The sequence below is a fragment of the Apodemus sylvaticus genome, chromosome 1 (genome assembly GCF_947179515.1).
Source record: "Apodemus sylvaticus chromosome 1, mApoSyl1.1, whole genome shotgun sequence".
Taxonomy (NCBI): domain Eukaryota; kingdom Metazoa; phylum Chordata; class Mammalia; order Rodentia; family Muridae; genus Apodemus; species Apodemus sylvaticus.
Genome location: NC_067472.1, coordinates 73605214 through 73628954, shown reverse-complemented (window position 1 = coordinate 73628954; position 23741 = coordinate 73605214). Strand labels below are relative to the sequence as shown.

Sequence of the window (23741 nt, the reverse complement as noted above, 5' to 3'; positions counted from 1 at the left end):
CAGAGGAATACCGGGCTACCGGCGGCCAAGAGGTGGTGCAGGGCTGGGGGTGAACACTCTCCCAGGTGCTTGCCGGTGAGGTGACCCCAGACTCCAAGTGGTTCCGTGCCCAGGTGCTCGCCTGGGAGGTGGTGCGGGGCTCCGGGTGGCTGCGTGCCTAGGTGCTGGCCCAGGGGGTGGTGCGGGTTTCTGGATGCCCTCTGGGTAGCCATGGCGACAGGGGCCAGGGGTCGCTGGGCTGCCGCGTCGCCGAGGGGCTGAGTCGGCAGTGGGCTGCGCCATGGCGGCGCGGGGTTGCGGGCCCTGAGCGCCAGCTGCGGGCGCGCACCATGAACTCGTGGGACGCGGGCCTGGCGGGGCTGCTGGTGGGCACGATCGGAGTGTCGCTGCTGTCCAACGGGCTGGTGCTGCTCTGCCTCCTGCACAGCGCTGACATCCGCCGCCAGGCGCCGGCGCTCTTCACTCTCAACCTCACGTGTGGCAACCTGCTTTGTACCGTGGTCAACATGCCACTAACACTGGCCGGCGTCGTGGCACAACGGCAGCCGGCCGGGGACCGCTTGTGTCGCCTGGCCGCCTTCCTCGACACCTTTCTGGCTGCCAACTCCATGCTCAGCATGGCCGCGCTCAGCATCGACCGCTGGGTGGCTGTGGTCTTCCCGCTGAGCTACCGTGCCAAGATGCGCCTCCGAGATGCCGCCTTCATGGTGGCCTACACGTGGCTGCACGCGCTCACCTTCCCGGCCACCGCGCTCGCCTTGTCCTGGCTCGGCTTCCACCAGCTGTATGCCTCGTGCACGCTGTGCAGCCGGCGGCCGGACGAGCGCCTGCGCTTTGCTGTCTTCACCAGCGCCTTCCATGCGCTCAGCTTCCTGCTGTCCTTCATCGTGCTCTGCTTCACGTACCTCAAGGTGCTCAAGGTGGCCCGCTTCCACTGCAAGCGCATCGACGTGATCACCATGCAGACGCTCGTGCTGTTGGTGGACATCCACCCCAGGTAGGCAGCCTGACCCAGGGCTCTGAGTACTTGGTGTTGAGTTGGAAAGGCCCTAGCATCCCGGGTAGGGTCTGGGGAGGTCCCCTTTCTGCATCAACTGCATTAAGCATGGGTGGAATAGCAGATGCTGTTTAAACGGGTGCCTAGAGCTTCACTTTCTGAAACACAGGACTGAAACCCCAGCCAGAACTTCTTATCCTCATACTCATCCTAGGCAGTGAACCCTGTTCACTTTGCAAAGCTTGAAAACGGTTTGGATCTGAGATTGGGGGGCGGGGGGCTGTGTCTAGAGGCTTGGAAAATCCTTAAGAACTCTTCAAATGGAGGGTGTTATTCCTCTGGGTCCTTGCTATCCTGGGTGTGGTGCCACCTGGTTCTCCTCTCCCTGTATGTGTGCAGGAGTCCTCATTAAATAGAATCAACCCGGGGTCTTCTTGTCCTCCTAGAAGGCTTGGTCCATCGTTTTCCAGACTTGGAACCTCAAGGTCCCTTCAAGAATTTGTATCTTAGGCTTCTGAGACCAAGCCTGCCCACCCACTTCTAGTCTCTTGTCTTGCTATTTCTTTGGAGAAGAAGGAAGAAGGCAAATGGATAAACCAGCTGGGAACCTCTGTGGTCCTTAACGTCCCTTAGGGAGAAGAGGAGGAAACTGTCAATCAGGCTGTCCTGAGCTCACCTCATCTTTCCTCTTAAGCTGAAGACATCAAGAGGGAGGCTGCCTCTGCGGCCTCTGCCAGTTTATATACATTAAAGGCAGGCTCGCCCTCTGCTGCCTGGAACTCTAGACAAGGGCTTAGGCGTCTACTTGACCCGGGGAACGATGGTGATGGACAGTTAGGCTTCTATGTGTGAGCAGAGCCCCAGGATGAGGGGAGACTTGGGGGGCAGAGTATAGACCCCAATGTATGTTCACCCTCTAGGGCACAGTGGACAGACTGAGCCAAGGCCTTTGTGAGGCTTCCCTGCCTTGAGCTATCACTATTCTGAATGTCACTATACCTGCTCATCAGAAGGGCACAGCTGAGTGTGTCTACTGCCGCCCCTGAGCACTCATTTCAGATGACAGGCTGGTCCAGTCTTTCCCTAATACCATCTTCCCCATAGAAGTGTAAACCAAAGGTGCTTACATCAGCTCTTACAGCAATTGTCTGTGTGGTTTAGTCATTTCAGGAGAGTCTAAAGCCAGCCTTGTAGAAACACTCCTGTTCATTGCCCTTCACTTTAGAAAGTGGGACTGGGTCTGGGTCTGGGTCTGGGTCTGGGTCTGGGTCTGGGTCTGGGTCTGGGTCTGGGTCTGGGTCTAGGTCTGGGTTTGGGTCTGGGACTAGAGCTGTTGCTGTGGCTGTGGCTGTGGCTGTGGCTGGGCTTGGGGTAGTTTGTGAGGAAGCATGGAAATGTTAACTCTTGAACAAATCCTAGAAAGCCCACTCAGTCCTAAGCTCCCAGTGGAGGGGAAGAGGCTGAGCCAGGAGAGGAGCCCATTGTATTTAGAGCAATGTGGAGTCCAATTCCAGTTCTCAGTCCACCAGAGAGGAGGGTAGAGGCCACTTTGCATTCTATTTAGGGACAGGGGCTTCTTCCATTCCTGCCTGTCTCTCTGACTTCAGGTCAGAACTATAGCGAGTTATCTGGGGGTCTCATAAGCAGGGACAGACACTGAGCAGAATCCATGTCTTTGTCAGCTCTGCAGAGAACCTTGACTCTAAGTGGCAGGCTGTTTAGAGGAGTCCCTACTTCTAGACTCCCAGCCCACCCTGGGGAGCTCCATTAGGTCATAGAGCCATGGACTCCTTAGTGAGCACAAACTGTCCTTCCCAGAGGGTCAAGCAGTATTGGGGGGGGGCAGGACTCCACAGAACAGGACAGCCAGTCCACAGGGGACTCCATGATAGCTGATCTTCAGGCTTGGTGATACAATGAGAAGACACGGTCCTATCTCTGAGGTCTGCAGTGGAGTCCTGCCCTGCCTCAGCTCTGGATAGCCTTTGGTGCTATAAACCTATGTTATGCTATGCAGTCTTTTGGTGTCAGTTTCAGGACAGTAGTCTCTGGACAGTCAGAGCAGCAGGTGGCGTCTTAGCTCACTGGAAGTCATTCCAGCTACCCCACTTATCTCAGTACTTAGCTGAAAGAGATACCGTCTGTGCCACCTGCAGCCCAGGTACTCATTTGTTAGGGTGCCAGAGGTGGTTGGTTTTCCCGGAGTAGCAAGCTTTGCCTCTTTGGTACAATCAACCCCTAAGCAGCAGGACAGCAGGAACCTTCTTTTTTTCTAAATCTGAGATCCAGAGTGGCAACTTTCATTCCTGTTGTTCTAAGGTTTCCCAAGTCACTTCCTTTAGGAAGCAGGTGGCACTTTGCCTGGTCCATACCCAAATCCCAACCCTCCTGGTGCCCGCTGTTCAGTTCTCCCAGCCATAGCTCTGGACAGGGTCTAATCGCCAGCTATGGCTTGCAACCTCTTTGGGGGGGGCTCTCACGATTCTTTCACAGAGATCACCTAAGACCATCAGAAAACACAGATATTTACATTTTGGTTCCTAACAGTAGCAAAATTACAGTTAAGAAGTCATGAAAATAATTTGTGGTTGAGGGTCACCGCAATGCGAGGAAGTATACTAAAGGGTCACAGCATCAGGAAAGTTGGGACCCACTGCTCTAGTTAGACGCCGTATGCTGCTGCCAGGGACAGCCAAGCAGCTCAAGCTCAATGGCGCAGTGGTAGGGCCTTCTTTATCCAGCTCAGTCCAGACTCACTATCTCAGGCAGATGGCTTCCCCAAGATAAGCTGTTGGTGACAGAGTCCCTCTTACAAGCTGAATGGGAACGTCCTCACATTGCTATAAGAGTCTCTCTACCACCTCAACTTCCTGTGAAACATGGCCACAGGGGCTGAGGGTTGAGGGCTGGCTCTGCCTCTGCCGGATGTCAGAGGTTTGGATAAGGGGACAGAAACCCACTGTGCCCTTAACTTTACAGAGACAGAGGTTGCTCCAAAAAAGGGCGCACATGATGAGCTCTAGAAAGTAGTTCACACCCAAGTCTGTCCTAAAGATTTATCAAGCAACCAGGCAGATAGAGGCTCACAAGCTGTCTGTGTAGATGTTTAGAAGTTCTGAATTTAGTTTACAGACTGTTGTGTGAAAAGCGTTCTCATCCCCCTGTCTTGGCAGATATACCTCCTAAAAGTGGGGTTCAAATCGAGGGTTTTGGGCTCCATGGAGACTAGCCTTATCTGACTAAGTCCTCCGCTTTGCTTCTCCATCCCTGACTCCACCCAGCACCACAGGTGCTTCTCACGGACCACGTGCACATGCAAGTCACACAGTCACGTTCCATGTTCGTGTGATGCTCCATGGGCCTTCAGCTGAGCATATCTGCACTACAGCTTGCTTTGAGGCGTGGTACCAGGGGTCTGATGAATTTTGGAAGCAGAAACAAGGCATTTGGACAAGGAGTCTTTGCTCTAGTCTAGAATGGATGGTGTAGCTCCAGCTCTAATGTGCAGATCCCAGAGCAGGGAGCCACTCTTGCTAGCTCCGAGAGGGGGAACTGCTAGTGTGTGCATCCTAACTGCAAACTCAGGACCCTTTCTCGTCACCAGTCATCTCATCTCACATCTTAAAAGCCAGAAAACCAACATGGACCAGCCAGTGAGGGCCCCAAGTGTGGGTTCTGGAAGGACAACAGTCATTTCAGATTGTTGAGGACTCAGAGCCACTTCAGAGGCTTCTGAGGCCACCTCCCTCAATGCCCGTTCAGATTCTTCTAGAGTTGCTGTTACTGGAACCCGATGAGTGCATCTCTTTGACAGCCAAAAGCCTGTCTGCTTGGTCTCAAAAATATTAACCCTGCACGAATCTTGTGACACCCCCTACCCCAGCCCCAGGCCAGCACATATGCCCACACTATGGTTAGAGTGAGCTTTGTATCTCTCATTCTCTGTACCACAGGCTCAGAGTCCAAGGACTCTGGGATGCCACCACCAGGCCAGGGGTGGCAGTGGGGTTAAGGGGGACGCTCTAGAGTCTGAGGGCAGGAGACTTGAGATGAGCCTTGGATCTGTAAGTTCTTGGGCTTGTCCTAAACAGTTCCCAGTGTCCTCATCTGAGAATGAGCGTGAGAGCAGCTTACAGGGCTGCAAGGTTTCCATGGAGTTGGCATTGATGGCAAAGCCATGGTGAGGGAAATGATAGCAAGTGGTTTTGCGATCCTAGCATTCTGAGAGCTCTGTGTGTGTGTGTGTGTGTGTGTGTGTGTGTGTGTCTCACTAAGGGTTAAGGGTACTAAGCTGATGGTCATGCTGCTGCCCCGGGCATAGAGTCACCTGACCTCACTTGCCACCTGCCACCTCTGCGCCAGAGAAACAGCGGAGCCCCAGAAGGGATGGCAGAGTTGGCTCCATCCAGGGAAGGAGTGCCACACTCCGAACACACAGCCAGTGCCCCTGTGGCTGAAATTCTATTTGTGTCTGACGTTCATGCCAGGCGTGTCCTTCATTCCTTTAAGCCTCAGTTTCCCCATTTATATGCTTGGATAGGCGTATTGCTGTAGTGTCTACTGTTCTGTGCCAGAGTGACATGACTGCCCTCTGGAGATACCCTGTGTTTCACTGCCCATCACATTGGGATCTGTGATGTCCCTGGGAGCCTTGAGTGGGCCACAGAGTTGACTGAGGATGCAAAGTTAGGTTGCATGGTGCTAGTTGACAGCACCCCTGGCACAGTCTCTGACCACAGCTGCCTCTCGCCTGTGGACATAGCATAGAACAAGAAGGATTTCTACAGAAACTCAAACCCCGTGGCTTAGAGGTGCCCAGATTTGAATCTGGATGCCTAACTCTGGCTCTTTACATGTGACCACTAGGTTATTAGCCAAGCAGCGAAGTCCGAGGAAGAGAGTGTTACAAAGTACCTTCCCCTTAAACTGTCCTCAAGGAGACAACGCAGCAGATTTCTGAAGATCTGTGCAGCCTGAGGGAGTTACCGTCCCAGCCTTTCCTTCCTTCAGTCATTCAAGTGTCCGTCTCTCTGAAGTCCCCCAAAGCCTTTACAGACATTAAGTTGTTCATGCTTTGACAAGGAAGGGCCACGGCCTCTCGTCAGAACCCTGACTCCTTAGGGGAGCATAAGGAAGCTCCCCACCTCTCAGCACCCCTCTATCCAGTGAGTCCCATCTTCAAGTCACATGGACACAGTTCAGAGCTGTCTCTACTAACCCGTTCCCCGCTTCACAGGGCTCCTCGTCACCCATCTAAAACAGCAGGTGTCTTAGTTTCTTTTCTTGTTGCTATGGTAAAATACTCCGATATGAACAATTTAAGGGAGAAAGCTTCTTTTCCTTCACAGTTCAAAGAGCAGTCTAATCATGGCAGGGCAGTCAAGGCAGCAGGAGCTAGAGGCGAGGCATCGGGTCACATCACATTTATAACCAGGAAGCAGTTGATAATAACTGCTAGTGCTTAGGTCCCTTTTCCTATTCCATACAGCCCAGGATCCCAAGGCAGGAGCTGCACATGCCCACAGCTAAGATGTGTCTTTCTATATCAATGAATGTAATCAAGATAATCTCCTGTAGGAAAGAAGAGGCCCTTCTCCCAGGTGATTCTAGATTTTTATCAAGTGGACAATTAGCACAGACTATCACAATAGGCTAGCCCCACAGGCAGGAAATACCCCCTGCAGGTCTGAAGATGGTAAAGATCAGAATAAAAAATAACATACAGATTGCATCTCCAGGATTATGCAAGGGAATTAATGACTTACATTAGCAGTAATAATAATGAATCCCTATCTGTTTGTACTCATTGTATAATACTAATTGTATTATACTATCTATAATATAATTTATAATACTCATCGTATTATTCATTTCTACACAGGATATGTTTTATAGAATGTGTGTGTGTGTGTGTGTGTGTGTGTGTGTGTGTGTGTGTGTGTGTGTGTGATGGTTAGTTTTAAATGTCAACTTGTCACAGTCTGGAATTACCTGGGAGGAGCATTTCAGCTGAGGAATGATTTAGCCCAGGTAGACCGGGGCATGTCTGTGGGGGAGTGTCTTAATTATTCACTGACATAAGGGTGGCACCACTCCTCCGCAGAGGGTTCTGAACTTGGGGCAGGGAAAGCTAGTGGCCTCAGCAAGCAAGCAGCATGGTTTGTTTGCTTCTCTCTTCTCCGGATTGTAGATATTGTGTGCCTGGCTGCTTCAATTCCTGCCTTCTGCCAAACAATAGGCTGCATCATGGAAGTGTGAGCCAGAAAAACCCTTTCCCTCTCCTGAGCTGCTTTTGGTCAGGATGTTTTATCACAGAAACAGAAAGGAAACTTGAACACTGTACACCAAGCATTTAATTCTTCAAACAATCCCATTTAGCAATATGTCGCATTGTCTATAAGAAAGCACATCATGAAACCATGGTGTATGATATTACACTATAGATGACGATCTTGGCGATGACTCACAGCTTGCCCTGGAGCACAAGCCTGGGCCTTGGGTCTCTGGCTTCACAGCCACAAGCCTAGAAGCCATGGCTTGCATTCCTGAGTAGGAGCTTCCTGTGTCTTGGCCAGGCCACAGCATGAGTTACTTTCTCCTCTCTGCCCTGTGCAGTGTAAGGGAACGGTGTCTGGAGGAACAAAAGCGGAGGCGACAGCGTGCCACCAAGAAGATCAGCACCTTCATAGGGACCTTCCTCGTGTGCTTTGCACCCTATGTGATTACCAGGTAAGCCGCCTGTGGATGGGGAACAGGGCATGGCGTGCCACAAAGTGGGGGGTGGTTTTGGGGGGGAGTTCCTTTGGCCACATGTCTTTCCTGAAAGCATGGAAGGATGAGTGTAAACACTTGTGTGCTTCTCAGACTCTCCCTTATCACTAATTAGCATTTTAAAGATCTGTTTTTATTTTTAATTATGTGTATGTGTTTGGTGTATGAATATGAGTGCAGGTGTCTGTAGAGGCCAGCAGAGGATTTGGGGTCCCCTGGAGCTGGAATTACAAGCACTTGCGAGCTGCTAACATGGGTGCTGAGAACTAAACTCAGGTCCTCTTCTGCAGCAGTCGGCGCTCATAGCCGCTGAGCTGAGCTTCAGCTCCTTAATTAGCATTTTGATTGCTTCATCACCAGTACTCTGGACAACTCAACTCATGTACACAGTGGGGTACTAATCAAGTTCGGGAAGTTAGCATGGCCAGTTCCTTTAACAACACTAGCAATTTTGATTAGCACGTAATGACTGCACACACCTGTGAGGCCCTGTGTGAAATTACACTGCACACACACAATGGGTGCACGGGTGACGATCGAATCCCTCCATTTGTTCTCAGTCTCCTTGCTGTTATCCCGTGTTTGGAGCGTCTAAGCTCCTCTCTATGTACTGTTTATAACATATGTAACTGGTTGTTGTGGAGTGCAGCCCCACCCCCACCCCACCCCCACCACCCCATCCCCCCCCCCCCCCCCCCCCCCCGCCACGAGGAGGAGAATGTAAGGACATATTTCTTGGGCCTGTTTTAATGCTCATTATCCACCTGCCTTCTGTCACCCTCTTTGTCTTGTTCCAGCTTGTAGGAGTCACTCTGTGCATTCTGCTGGGCTTTTTAAAGTGTGTGTGTGTGTGTGTGTGTGTGTGTGTTATTGTTCTATCCTCTTTGTCTAAATGATAGTCTGTTGTGCATCTATTCCACATTTTCTTTATGTGTCCATTGTGATCCCAAGGTTGGTTTCTGCCTTTGCTGCTATGAGCATTGCTGAAGTCAATGCAGCCATATAGGTATCTGTGGGACTCTCATTTCATTTCTTTTGGTCACATACCCAGAGGTGGGCTAGCTGTTTCAAATAGCAGCTCTATTGTTTTCTTTTGGGGGGGGGGGTGTGGAACCTTCATATCACTCTCCGTAGTCAGCCTTGGATTCCTGTGTGTTAAATTCAGTATCCCACTGCGGAAAAGTTCTTCACTCAGTCTCCAGATAATCTCATCCCAACTCCTAACTCCACACCCACACTCCAGGAGATGCTGACAGGAAGAAAGGGTGGAGAAAAGGGTAGCACAGTACAGGGTGCCACTGCCCACTGGGTGCCACTGCCCACCGGGGTGTTGGGTAGCCAGCTCCCCAACAGTTTACTTCAGGATACTTGCCACTTGAACAAAACCAGACATTTCTCTCCATGCCCTGCCAGGCAGGCCACCTCTCCTCTGGTTGTATGGTTGGGCCAATGACTGTGAGGTTTCCATCTTCCCAGAGCACCAAGAGCCAGGTTTACTGGAACCGGTGGACCAGCAATCCCCAGACCAGCCTGCTCTAACTGTGACTGTTCCCCAGGCCAATTTCAGTCAGAGAAGGAAGAAAGAAAAGGACTGCCTCCCCTCCCACCTCTCTCTACCGAGCTGCTTTGTGGACTGGTGGGGGAAAGCATTCTCCAGCTTTATATCCTAAGTAGTTGTGTGATCTGCGAAGCTGGAGCTCACAAAGGACAAGGTTTCTATAAAGAGGTGGATGTGGGAGCTTTGATTGAGTCTGGGAAATGGTTTCCTCTGTGTATGAGTGTCTCAGGGGTGGGATAGAAAAAGGGAGAGAAATGAGGAGAGAGAGAACGCAGCTAGTACCAGTGCAGAAGTGCAGATGGCTGTCCCCTTCACTGCCACCCAGCCTCCTCCTCCCCAGAAGGGTGAGCCAACTGTGTCTACCCTCTCTCCTCCCCACTTGTCCTTACACAGAGCCCAGCCTGGTCGCTAATTTCAGTCCTGGCTACCAGTTCTTTCTTCAGGTCAAGAGACAGTCCTTTACCCATAGGACCCACCAGAACATACAGACAACACCTATGGGAGCCTTGCTCACCCCTCTACTCCCCCTCTTCCTCGGACATCCCAAGTACAGTGCTACCCACTATCTTCCATGGTGTGTATTTCCATGTGGGGAGCCAGACTCAGCCTCTATTTCTCGCTTTGAACACAGGACTACGGAGCTATGGGGGGAAGAGGGAGATCCCTAGATGGTCCAACCACAGGGCAGGACAGAGTCATCATTTTTTTCTTCTGCAACTGTTCACTGGACCTCTGCTGTGCTGTATACAGATGGCTCTTGCATTATACGATGTATCAGGGGCTCCTTGGTTCAACCAACTAGGGTACACCTATATCCTTCCACAACACCCCCAGTTTGATAACCAAGTCTCTAGGTATTTCTGAGTGTTCCCTGGGACCAGAGCCACCTTGACTGAGAAGCTGTGGTCTAGACCCATATTGCAACCAAGAAGCTAAGGGTACCTTAGATCAGGACCCTGCATGAGACCTAACAGCCACAAAGAGAGAAGGGCTTCCTTAAGGCCAACCTTCTGCTGTAACCTTCTGCTGTGCAGCTTTGGGACAGAGCCCTCACCTCTCTGGGCCTCCAGAAGACAGTGTGGTGTCCTGGGATTAAAGGCTGTGGAACAACAAAGCATGTGACATAGGCTCTCCTGTGTGGACTCTCAGCCAGCAGCTCCCTACCCATGACACCAGAGACTGAAGGAGATCTAGCCAGTCACAGAAAATGGGTGAGAAAGAATGTACACAGAGACCCTTCCTCTTAGACCTCAGAGAGAGGAGAGGTCATTGAGTAGGTTAACTCAGGGAACCCTCAGGGAATAAGTAGCATGACCCCCCCCCCCCACGTTAGGCAACTAGGCTTTTCTCAAGCTTAATTTCATTTGCTAGTATTCCCTCTCTCCCTCCCCTCCCTCTCCCGCTCCCCCTCCCCTCCCCCTCCCCTCCCCTCCCCCTCCCCTCCCCCTTCCTCTCCTCCTGTCCCCTCCCTTCTTCCTCTCCCTCTCCGTTCCCCCTCTTCCTCTCCCTCTCCCTTCCCCCCCTCCCTCCCCCTCCCCCTCCCCCTCCTCCTCTCCCCTCCCTGCTTCCTCTCCCTCTCCATTCCCCCTCTCCCTCTCCCTCTCCCTCTCCCTTCCCCCTCTCCCTCTCCCTCTCCCTTCCCCCTCTCTTTACCTCCCTCCTTCTCTCCCTCCCCCCCTTTCTCATCCCCCTCATTATAGCCTATTTCCTTCTAATAATGCCCAGGCAAAATAATGTTTCAGTCAAACTGCTAGCAGATTCATAGCTCAATACATGCCATCCAAATGGAGTTAATGTAATTGAGTTTTAAAAAATATTCACAAAACTGTTCATCCTGCATGAGAATAAGCAGCATTTCCAAGGGGAGAAAGGCCTTGTCCACTCCAGTATAGAACCTGGATCATCAGGGGACACCAACCAGCCCACCCCATCACCTCCTCAGTATAGAACCTGGATCAGGGGAAGTCACTCTCCATCACCTCCTCCCAGCATCTTCTTTGTGTCTGTATAGAACTGTCCCCAAGCGAAGGTCTCAAGCACTCAAGTTTACTTTCCAGCACTTTGTCACACATGTCTCCAGCATCTACCCTCTGCAGACTATAAAAGTTCCCATGAAGATTAAGAATGAGTTGAAGAGAGCCCCAGGAGTCTCCTGGTAGGAATCCTGGCCCTACAAGGAGAACTTGTAGTCAAGACAAAGCCATAGCATCAGGTTGGCCCAGAACCCAGGACTCTGAGGGAGGATGGAGCCTCCTGGCAAAGTCTCAGGGCAAAACCTGTGAACTGGGTATGGCCATGCAGGTGGGAAGGAAAGTGATAATCGAAGCAGAGCTGTCAGCATTAGTGGGGTCCAGAGGGGTGTGCTTGAGTATGCAAGCCACCAGACATAGGCTCTTGAGCCCTTGAAATGTGGCCTGTCCAAAATGAGATGCCCCCTACTTCAGGTTTATGACTTCCAATATTTAGCATGATAAAAAATAATACAATCAACACTCCTCATAACAACTCCCTAGTGGGATAAGTTAAGTAGACAATAAAAGTTAAATTCATTTGCTGTGTGTGTGTGTGTGTGTGTGTGTGTGTGTGTGTGTGTGTGTGTGTGTGTAAGCCAGCCTTACGTGTTGTTCAGGCTCTGTCACCTTGGCTTTCTTGTGCAAGCTCTTACAGAGGCCTGACATATCTCTGTCTCCCAGTCATGTGGCCCCTCTGAGCTCTGGGTCAGTTAGACTGTTCCTGGAGTGATCAGGCAGGGCCTACAAGGCCACTGCAGATTTCTACCCACAGGCTCTTGGGAAATATTTTCTGAATTAATGTTCGTATGTCTTCAAGCGATTGTAAGCCTATCGTCTGTGCAGCGATCTATACTTACAAATAATTACAGTTGTCATAAATCATCAGGATCAGGTTTGGAGGCATTTGTGGATCCGATGGCCCCATTATTATAGCTTTCCAGAGTAATGGAATGATGGAGAGGGGAGTGGGGTTAATGTGCAGGTGGCTCCCGACTGTTAACGTTCTATTAATAAATGACTCTTCTGCGCTAATGTCTCATGAAAGCTTAAAGCATTTCGTTTAGAGCTTACAGGCTTTTGCATATGCATATTGAGCCTCCAGAAGCCTTGGGGATAATCAGGCTGTTTCCCAAAGCAATGTTCTGTGACTTAACATTGTATTTTGTGCACACTGTGTGTATCTGTGTCTGTGTCTCTGTGTGTGTCTGTATGGTGTGTTGCAAGGAGAGATACACAGACAGGGACAGAAACAGAGGGCAAAGGTGAGAGGAGCAGTATTGGCCAAGTAAGTGTGAAGAGGAGGCTCTAATGTGCTGCTGTAAATTCAGTATTTGAAGGCAAAGGGGTCAAATGCACCAAGGTGGAACTGGAAACAGTGTAGGAGCCTGTGAGGCAGCCTGGCACCAGAAGGCTGAGGTGTCTGGTACTCAAAGCCTAGGGTTCAACTCATGTCTTTTCTACATCTGGAGCATGTGACTAACACAGAATTGCCTTGGTTTCTTCCCCGTGTGTTAGGGAGGATGGGGAGCTGGAGGTGCTGTTTATAGAGCAGTGAGGGGCTGAGCCCCAGTGTGCTGAGCTGGCGCCTCTTACCATGAGCCTCCTTGGGGACTCACAGGGAACAGGTCAGGATATTAGTTCCTCCAGGATTCAAGAAATTCTGACAAGTGTACCTCCTCTGCTCCTCCTCCTCCTCCTCCTCTTCCTCCTCTGCCCTTTTCCCTCCCCCTCCCCCTCCCCCTCCCCCTTCAGAGACCATGGTGGCTCAGGCTGCTGGGTAGTATGAGAATCCCCTATGGGTAAGAGCAAGGGAAGGGAAATTCCCTGTCTCGTCAGCCCTTTTCTGTGGCAGCCACTTCAGATGGCTTCCAGCAAGCAACATCAGTGGGACTCCATGTCAAAAGAGAGCCACAGGTCCACTATACAAAGGGACATGGGCAAACACACAGAATTCAGGGGGTGTAGGCTATGACCCTGATTCTCTGGGTCTACCTTCCTGAATTCAGCAAGGTCTCAATCTTGAAGCACTTTATACTCCTCAACAAATATATATGCACACACACAAAACACATGTATTTACACAACACACACATGATACATATGCATGCAGATGCACATGACACTCATGGTCACACACATACATAGCAGATACACTCATGGCAAACATGCATGCACATGCAGAAATGTATACACAATGCATATAGGCACACAAGGCACACATGCACACACATACACATGACCTACATTTGCACATATACAAGATACACATGTACACATTTACATAATAGAAATACACTTGGCACACATGGGTATATATGCGTAGTACACACATACCCCATGTGCACATATGCACACCTCCACATGACACAATGTACACATATGCACATAACATACATACACACATACAGACAAATATACACATATACATACATATACACAACACATGGCACACACAGAATCAAGCATATACATCCATATAATGTATTGGTATACACAACACATACATGCACACTCATATACACAACATGAACACAAATCACATGCACTCATAGCACACACATAACACATTTGTGCACACTAATGCACACAGGTACATACCCAGATGCAGGTCAGATCACAACTCAGACTTCTATAAAGGGCTCCAGTGCCTTCCTCAGGATGGCCTGAAGTGTCTTATCCCTTCATGCATCCTGCCATACTCCCGGCCTGTTGACTGGTGTGGGCTCTCCTGAAGGGAGATTGGGCTCAGGAGGGTGTGCAGGACTGCTCTCCATGCATTTTGAGCATACAAGCATAAGTGTCACTATGACTGGAGCCTTGGGGCAAGTAGAGGTTTTTCTGGTTCACACCCCAGGAAGCATGAGGAAATCTTGTGCTTATCGAAAGGTGAGGGCACAAGGCAGAAGATGTGCCTTGTGGGACGAGCCTGTTTGTTGGGGAGTGGGAAAGGCCATGCCTCTCCAGAGGAGCCAAAGCTGTGGAAGTTCCAGTGTTATCTTGGCTTATATGTATATGGGGTGGGGATCTGGTTCCATTGCAGTGTTGTTAGTCAGGGACTCCAGAACATCAGAGCAGCTAACGGCCCCTCCACATCCCTGTAGGGTTCTTTTGGGGTGTATTGGAGTACTGGGGCTATGTACCACAGTGAGAGGCTTAAACAGCAAGAAGGCATCCTAGCATCACCTTGGCCAGGATTATGTGGAGTCTTTCACTTGTTGAACAAGTGAAAGACTCTATTTGACTTCTGAAACCTCCAATAATTTCTGGTTTGTGTCTCCTTTGGACCAAGGCCTCACCGTGTGCATTCTTCCATCTCACAATGATCCTGCAGAATGGGTCTCATTCCCACCTCACACATGAGGTCATTGAGGCCCAGATAGGTAGAGCAGCAGGCCAGGGTCTCCTGCCAGAGAAGTGCAAGTCTCTCTCCTCTAAGCCTGGCTAGAGGCCATGCTGGGACCTGAATTTTAGCCTTGCAGGATGACAAGATGAGCTTCGGGGTCCCTTTCTGCCCCAAGAGGTCCCAAAGCTCATCTTGTCACCCTGCAAGGCTAAAATTCATGAAATTCTTAGACAAATGGATGGAGCTGGAGAACATCATACTAAGTGAGGTAACCCAGTCTCAAAAGATCAATCGTGGTATGCACTCACTGATAAGTGGATATTAGCCTAGAAACTTTGAATACCCAGGACATAATCCACAAATTAAATGAGGTCCAAAAAGAATGGAGGAGTGGGCCCTGGTTCTGGAAAGACTCAGTGCAAGAGTATAGGGGAATTCCAGAACAGGGAAGTGGGAAGGGGTAGATGGAAGAACAGGGGGACGGAAGAGGGCTAATGGGACTTGCAGGGAGTAGGGACCCAGAAAAGGGGAAATCATTTGAAATGTAAATAAAAAAATATATCAATAAAAAATAAATAAATAAATAAATAAATAAATAAATGTAAGGAAATGCAAAAAAAAAAAAATAGAGTCTTTGGGAAGAAAATGCCTGCTGGATGGTTTGATAATGAAATCTTTAAAAAAAAAAAGGTTGGACAGATAGCTCAAACACCAATGTACTTGCCATAAAGAATGAGTTCAGATCCCCAGAATACACGTCAAAAGCTGGGTAGAGCAGCATATGCCTGTAACCATAGCAAGGACAAAGTGGGTGGCAGAGTCAGACAGATCCCTGCAAAGTTGAAGGCCAGTTAGCCTGGCCAATTTGGTGAGGTTCTAGCCCAACAAGATACACTTCTGTCATAAATAAAATGTGGAAGGTGTCTGAGGAAGGAACACACCAAGGTCATTCTCTGATCACAAATGTATTCACACATGAATGTGTATACACACACACACACACACACACACACACCTATCTTATCTTTTGAGGGAAGCCACGATGCTAGGACCAACCAACAGTACCAGACATTTGGGAAACATGACATGGCGTCTTTACATGCTGTGCTGGCTACTTTTATGACAATTTAATACAAGTTACCTGAAAGGAGGAAACCTCAGTTAGGAAAATGCCTCCATAAGATCCAGCTGTGGGCAGGCCTGTAAGGCATTTTCTTAATTGATGATTGATGAGGGAGGGCCCAATGTGGGTGGTGCCATCGTTGGGCAGGTGGTCCTGAGTTCTATAAGAAAGCAAGTTCTTATAGCAAGACATGAGAATCAAGCTAGTAAGCAGCACCCCTCCACGGCCTCTTCAGCAGCTCCCGCCTCCAGGTTCCCGCCCTGTTTGAGTTTCTGTCCTGACCTCCTTTGATGTTGACCGTGATATGGAAACATAAACCAAATAAACCCTTTCCTCCCCACTTTTCTTTTTGGTCACAGAATTTCACTGCTACAATAGAAACCCTGATACGCATGGCAACAGTGTGCCAGTATTTGGTCATTGCTATTAAGTGTGAATTCTAAATTTGGAGCTTTGTCACTTTTAGTTCATCACTTCTAAAGTATAGATCTGTAAAACGTGAGTATTTCCCTAATGCAGTTAGCTCCAGCTCCTCAACTCCTTGCTGAATCTGACAATAAAATGAGGAGAATGGTAGCCCTGGTTCTTACAGCGTTAAAGGGCAAGGGCAGAGAGTGATGCTGAGATGATGACACAAAGATGACAGCCTCGGGATGGACTCACTAGAGATCCAGTCAAGACGCAGGAGGTTTAGTGGGGAAGAGCATGCAGCAATTACCCTTTCCTTCCTCCAACTGGAAGATGCATCACACATCTTCAACCCTAAGAAGACTCTAGGAAAACTAACCAAATTGGCAACAGAGTGACAGCTGACACTCCTTCTCTCTTGTCCCTGAGCCCTCTCCCAGGCAGTCCACTAACCGCTGCCTGCTCTCCTGGAGATGCCACAGGAGGTGGCAGGGTGCCAGAATCTAGCAGGACACAGGCACTAGACTTGCAGAGACCCTTCACTCTCTGGATCTCAACATTCTCATTTGACAATGGGTAGAGGAGAGGTGACTTGGGATATCTGAGCTCTCCAAGCTCTATGGGGCTTTTTGACCTTGTGCTGATGTTGGATACTTCCCCAAGTCTGGCCAATGGATCTGGGAACACTTGAGGGGGGGAGTAGCTATGCTTAGAGGTAGGAGTGGAGGCCCAAGAACTCCTACTACCCTTGAAACCTGGAGTCTGCTCCACTCTGTGAGTTCCACAGCCACCAGGAGAACCCTAAGAACCAAAGTCTTGAACACAAGGAATGTATCTTCCCTTGCCCTCCCTCAGTAGATGAAGATCACTTTCAGGTCTCCTATGCTGCTATTGTCAAAGCCAACCAGGACCCCAGTCCTAAGAAGAGCTTCTCACTTGCAGCGGTGCTACTGAGCAGGGTATGTCCGAAACTTTGTAGAATGTTTGCCAAACTTTTTCTCAGCCCTTCCTCACACGTAGACTCCACATGGAGACACACATAGAGAAGGCAGAACTGGGTTTGAGGTAGAGCCAAACCTGACTATTATGGATTAAAAGATCATAGAAACAACCCCATACAGCTTCCTTGCTCTACAGATAAGACACATAGTCCCAAGGAATGTGAAGACCTGTCCAAGGTCAGAAGTTGAGTTGGAGCTGAAGTCAGAAGGCTATTAGCCATCTACCTACTTCATCGTAAAGCTTGGGATTCAGAATAGGAGCTGGTTCTAAATGCTGCCGTTATAGTTGATTAACCTTATGAGGAGCTTGGGGATATGAAGTAGTCATGTCTTTCAGCTTCTCTACAGTAATGCAGTTGACATGGTGTTTAGACTAAGTTCCCAAGCATTTCTCATTGCCATCATTGTTACTTTCATTACTTTCATGCAATATTAATTATAGGGCATGTAACCATGCCCCCAACACATGCCCACAGCTCTTTCAAGTAACACATCCCCATCTCTCCACAGACTGGTGGAACTCTTCTCCACAGCGCCCATCGGCTCTCACTGGGGTGTACTGTCCAAGTGCTTGGCTTACAGCAAGGCTGCTTCTGACCCCTTCGTGTACTCCTTGCTGCGACACCAATACCGCAGGAGCTGCAAGGAGCTTCTGAACAGGATCTTCAACAGACGCTCCATTCACTCTGTGGGCCTCACAGGTGACTCTCACAGCCAGAACATTCTGCCCGTGTCGGAATGAAGGACCACTCTCCTGTAGGGGAGTTCAGAACAAGGTGGCCAGAGCAGAGGGAGGTGGTCTGGGACTCCTGGGTAGACAATAACTGCCACCATTGCCTGGTGACTGCCGTGATGCTGATGTCTGAACAAGATCTGGGGCCTGCTTCTTGGCTCTTCCGGGGTAGATGTCAGACTGTCCCTATTTGTCACCAAAGGGTGGCCATAGGCCTCGCCCTGGCCTTTCTTTCTGAGTGTGTTTTGAGTGTTTAGACTCACCAAAGGCCTCCCAGAGGATGGCAGGCCAGTTAATGTCAAGGACACAGAGTGCTGGTGGCAGGTGTGGGGCATGATAGCCACCTGTTTGCTAACTACTGGTCGTGGAGCTTCAGACTCCAAGGGACATTTTAGTGATGCTGAAAGTGAGGTTGTCTGTGGCCATCTGGCTCCAGATCTACTATAGCGTCTCTTTTTCCCCCTTGGTAGTGTTTGCTGCTGTAACCCAAACATTATCCAGCTGGTGCCAACTACATCATGATCAGCTGAAACCCTTGGGCCCTACACTCAATGGAAACATGTTTAGCAACCAGTTTGCTGCCTACCAGTCATCTTAGGAATGATAAATTGGATTCAACTTTTGTCCCTCTTCCATCAAACTAATGTTTGCGTGTATTGACAATCTTAGCATGAAAGTGGTCTCAATAGACAGGTCTTAGATACTGTTAGATTCCATGAAATCTGAGCAGGAAGATGCCTTCTTCTGATTTGCATGCTGTAGGTAAGAGCCCAGGAAAGCAGGAAGATGGTGGCTGGTCTGTCCTACCTCCCCATCTGGGATCTGAGTTGGTAGGGAGGACTTCCTCTTTTCTTAGACATCTTGCCTGTTGTATCCTAGGAGCTGACTTGAACAGGAATATAGTCTTAGTTTTCAGATACTAGGTTCTATGATCCTGGTGGCTCATTACCCTCATTCTGCAACTTTGTCCTGAGAAAGCAGGAGCTATCCAAGGTCACCACAAAAGTGCTCTGTGCCACTGATGAGAGAGTGTAGTTAGCACAGGATGTTGTTCCTGTAATATACATGCCAATCCATTGGGAGCCATTGTCTTAGTCTCATTAAAATCTAAATAAGGATAGGAGAAATAGCTTAGCAAGTAAAGTGCTTACTGTGCAAGCATGAAGGCCTGAGTTCAACCCCAAGAACCCAGATAAAAAGCAAACTGGACACAGTGGTGTGCACCTGTAATCCTAGCACTGGAGAAGCAAAAGAAGTGACTCCACAGGACTCACTGGTCAGCCAAGACTTAGCTGAACGGGTGAGTCATAGGCCAGTGACGGTTCTCAGAAAAGAAAAGAACAAGGTAGATGCCAGCTTAGAAACAACTCCTGAGGTTGACCTCTGGCCTCCACATACCTGCACGTGTGAGTGTGCACACACTCGGCCCACGACGCGACTCACTGTCTCATCACTTCAGACTCGTCTGAGAATGCTCAGAGCAGTTGTGTCTGAGCCCTGTAAGTGACTCCTGTGGGTGGGAAGGGTGGAGACACATAAAATCACAAGCATCCCTCTCTCCATACAATTCCACACATCCTAGTCTCAGAAGCATAGGGGGAGCTATCCACCAGGGACCAACCCGAAGAATGTTGATTTTCCCTGCCAGGTAGTAGTTAAAGGCAAACAGATGTATGCTTGTCTCTTTGAAAAGATGGCCTATCATTAACTCTTGGCAATTCGTTTAGAAAACAACTCCAGCAGCCATAGTGTTGTCAGGCTTCAGAGTTTCCATGGAGATCAGAATGGTGATGGTTGTAGCATCTAAGGAAGCTTTAATATTCTCCCATTGCTGGGAGAGGTATGTTCACGCCTCCCTTGTTAGAGAAAAAGAACCTGGGCTCCTGAGAGGACTAACCAGGACACTTGTTTGGACTTTGTCTCCAGATCTCCTCAGTTAATCTTCTGGGGGATCTGGTAAGGTACACCCCTCCTTCCTGTGATGAGGGATGTAACACCGATGGCTTGAAATTAACCATGGTGGAAGGTTTTATACACTCAGGAGAGCTAAGTGTTATAAACCAGGTCTTCTCCCTAGAGAGCTGATTGTTACTCATCTACCAGCACAACACATACCACGCGTTTGTTTCTGGAACAAAACTCTCCTGGTTCAGAATCCATTTGGTCCCATCTATCCTAAATCACAAGATTCACTTCTATAGCTTTCCTAGTAATAACCCTACCCTCTGTTAACTCAACATTCAAAGTGCTAGGGAAGTTCAAATCAAGCAGGAGGCTAAGACAGCACACACAAAACAACTCCCCCTTTCACACAAATACTGCTGAAGTTGGGCAAAGGATGAATGGGGACCCAGAGTGTGGGGTCAGTAGACAGGCAAAGTCAAGTCAGGACAACCACTTCTCCCGTGTTGCTTTGGAAGGAGAGTAACCTTGCAAATCCCTTCTCTGCTTGCTCTGTATAGGCAACATATTGCACCCTGAGTTGAATTGAGATCTCCTTGTCCCTTCCTTAGCCAAGAAGCAGGAGCTGCCACCCACAACACCACATATCCGGAAGGATGTGCATTGTAATTTTCACTATGCCTCTAAAACTGTTCACCATCTATTAAAACCTGGTACACTGGCATCATGTCGCTGACAAGAACCCAAATAAGCCTGTTGATGGAGCGTTTTCATTATCACTTAGACACAGGCTTGAAAACCCAAGGGAAGGGAGGAGAGAGCAACTCTATTGGCAGTGGGCACTAGTCAATGCTGTGGCGGTTGTCTTCCCATAAATGTTTATAGTCAGGTCTGCACACCTCTGAAACATGCCCTCTGGGGTCACTGTTCCCACGTGAGCAATCTACCTCATTCTGGTAATCCAACAATGCGTGTTTTTCTCAGGTTTGAGGCATAAAAACAACAAAGCCAAGGCAAAGGGCCTCATTGACTGGCCTGACTCCCACTAGTTTATGGAGTCTCATTCACTGCGCTTGCGCTTAAGAGGCACTGAGCAGGTGAGGCCATTTTGTGAAGCTTGAGAGTGGTGCCTACAGAGGAGAGGACGTCCAGTGTCTTACACACACTATCTGTCTTTTATGATCTCTTTGCCCCAATCTATGCTTTCCTTGGATCCCTTCTAGGGGGTCAGGATCTCAGAAACGTAGGGCCCCTGGGAAAACAGGATGCTTGTTGAATAGCAAATCCTTAGAGTCTTGGTGTTGCATGGCTAGCTCACCTCCCATAGACACTTGTCTGCATTCACCAAGCATGGCTCTGTGGCCTCCTTGGCTTATGTCCTGACTTTTCTTTCAGGACTCAGCTCAGGCCCCCATCACTGAGCAATAAACCTCTCGCCTTGTGTTTGTGCGATTTATTTTTTTTATCGTGTGTCTTTGTCCTTGAGAGAAGGTAGGCAGAGTAGAGCCAAGCCTGTGGACTGGTCATTGCCTATTCCCAGGCTTAGATGCACAGCAAGCTCATCTGTGCTTGGCTGTGATGTGACAGCCTGACGAACCAAAGGCTACGTGTTGTCAGGGTTTGACCATAACACATGGTTTACGTAAGTTAGTTGCCCGATTTTCCTGAAGCTATTCTATAAGGTGCTAGAAATCTCATGGGGTCAGCTCATGTCTGTCAGTCCAAGAGCACCATGGGGAAAGATCTGGGGGTTATGGGGTTTCCATTGCCTTCCTGAGGTCTGAGGGTTTGAGTGGAGACAGTGGCTCTTAAATTTTCTCATCCTCAACTGCCACCAAGGGAGGTGTTCAATATGAACTCCAGAGTTCTCTACTTCAAAGGCGAATTCAAGCAAGCTGGCAGGATTTGGGATTCTAGGATCTATATATGATGTATATATTGGTGTTCAGACAGCTGAGTCAAGTGATCTTCCAACTACAGAAAGATGGTCTTAAATGTGTGGATTAAATGTCCAGAAACCCAGATATCTGGCTTGAGTTTTTCCTTTGACCTCTGTGATGACCTAGGAAGTAGATCCCACTTGGCATCTTCACTTTATAGAGAAGATCTTTGAGTCCTGGGCACACAGAGACTTGAGGGAAGAAGCTAAGTAGGGTAATGGGATCCAGAAGGATTCGGTGGCTGTCAGTCCCCATCAAAATGCGTCCCTCATTTTAGCTCCCCATCAACTTTCTCTTTTTGCTACTAGTATCTAGGGAATCCTGAAGGACAGTGCTTAACAGCCACCTTTGTCCCCAGCAGTGATAGCTCACCTACAGACACTGTCTGATTAGTGTTTTAAGTGTTGAGGGCTCCTTGTTAACCTGTGCTTTCAGGAAACTTCGGGCCATCATCTGCATGAACATTAGTAGGAAGCAGCATTCCTCTGAGACCCACATAAGGCTTCTCATTTCCTGAAGCAGGAGGACTCATACAGAGATGAGGGGCCCAGTGAACCTGTTGTAGGGAGAGGGTGGAAGGGCACAACATCTCCATCCAGTCTGCTCTTACTGGATCAACAGACATCTGTGTAGGAGGAGCCTGCTTTGTAAATTCCCCACCTCCCTGACAGCTCCCACTTCCTTCCAAGCTCAAGCAGCTTTGTTGTCTCCTCCTCAGGAGCTAAGGAGCTCCCTTGTTTTCTATCTTTGCTCCTTGCCTGACCTACTGGAGGTGGCAGGAAACACAGGCCTTTTCTGCTTCTCTTCAGAAGTTGCTGTGGACCTACAGGCCTCCTCAGATCCTTCCCCAAGCACAGAGTAAAGAACAGAAGATGAACACTTTGGGCAGTCAACTTCCAGGAGGGAGGAGCCATGGGACCTGAGGACTGGAATTGTGAAACATCAGTGATCCAGCATAGAGAGGGGACAAGCTGGAGCTTAAGCTGTGTCACTCAGCCCAACCCATACATCACAAGTCAAGGACTGTGGTGCCCCAGGGGTCCAGAGAATGGACTCCTTTAATGACATGCTGATTGGCAGATGGCAAAATGTGCATTTGACCAAGAGCTATGGAGTTCTTATCTGTCACCCCACAGTTCTGAAAGCCAGAGCTTCCTGTGCCAGGCTCCAGGGGAGATGAGCGTCTAGATGGGCCTAGGTTAAGAGTGTTGCTCAGTGCTCTCCACGGCTGTTTTGGGAGCCCCTGAAAGTCTTTGAAGAGACAGTGGGTTTGGGGCCAGAACTGCTAGCACAGCCTGTGGTGAGACATAGATGTGGACCAGCCTGGTAAGGATGCAGTGGGGTGGAGCTTAGTGTGCATCCAGGACCACCATCCAGTAGATGCTCAGGAATGGGCAGTATCCCCCATGATATGGTGAAGGCCATTTGTGGCCAATGGGGTGGATGTTTGTGAAGCCAGAAAAAAAATTGAAAAAGACAAGGAGAAAAATCCACATGTATTTAGCTATCCAAAAAAGAGAAGAAAGAAAAGTAGAAGGAAAGAAAAGGAAAGGAATGGGGAGGGGGGAGGCAAAGGGAATCACATTCATTTTGAGGGCATTGACAAGTACTCACTTTTTTTAATTGAATACTTGATTTATTCAGCACCTATCCCTTCCCTCTAACTCCTTCCCTCCCTCTCTCGACACAAGTTCTCCCTCCCAACATCATGTACTTTTTAAAATCCACTGAGTTCAATTGGTGTTGCTCGTATGTGTGAGGGTACAGGACTATCTATTGGGGCATGGGCAATCTACACAACGCCAGACCTCAGAGGAATACTCCTTCTCCAGCAGCCAGTACTACCTGAAGCTCCTCAGCCAGAGTGGGGCTTTGTGATCCCCTCCCCCAACCACGTTGGAATGCCAACTGGCTTGAACTTTGGTCAGTGTCATGCCAGGACTATGCTGCCAT

General features: G+C 49.2%; 1 protein-coding gene across 1 annotated transcript; it reads left to right on the top strand.

The window, feature by feature from the left end:
* Window positions 1-329: 329 nt before the first annotated feature.
* Gpr26 (G protein-coupled receptor 26) lies at window positions 330-18301 on the top strand. The gene is made up of 3 exons (XM_052174552.1): window positions 330-997; window positions 7613-7726; window positions 17724-18301. Exons 1-3 carry the CDS (start codon window positions 330-332, stop codon window positions 17953-17955), a joined length of 1014 nt encoding a protein of 337 aa, XP_052030512.1. The 3' UTR covers window positions 17956-18301.
* Window positions 18302-23741: the final 5440 nt, after the last annotated feature.

Excerpts from the sequence above, each read along its gene's own strand:
- Gpr26 (XM_052174552.1), top strand. The coding sequence starts at position 330 with ATGAACTCGTGGGACGCGGGCCTGGCGGGGCTGCTGGTGGGCACGATC. Across the intron at positions 998-7,612 it reads TTGGTGGACATCCACCCCAG|TGTAAGGGAACGGTGTCTGG; the intron begins GTAGGCAGCCTG and ends TGCCCTGTGCAG. Across the intron at positions 7,727-17,723 it reads GCACCCTATGTGATTACCAG|ACTGGTGGAACTCTTCTCCA; the intron begins GTAAGCCGCCTG and ends ATCTCTCCACAG.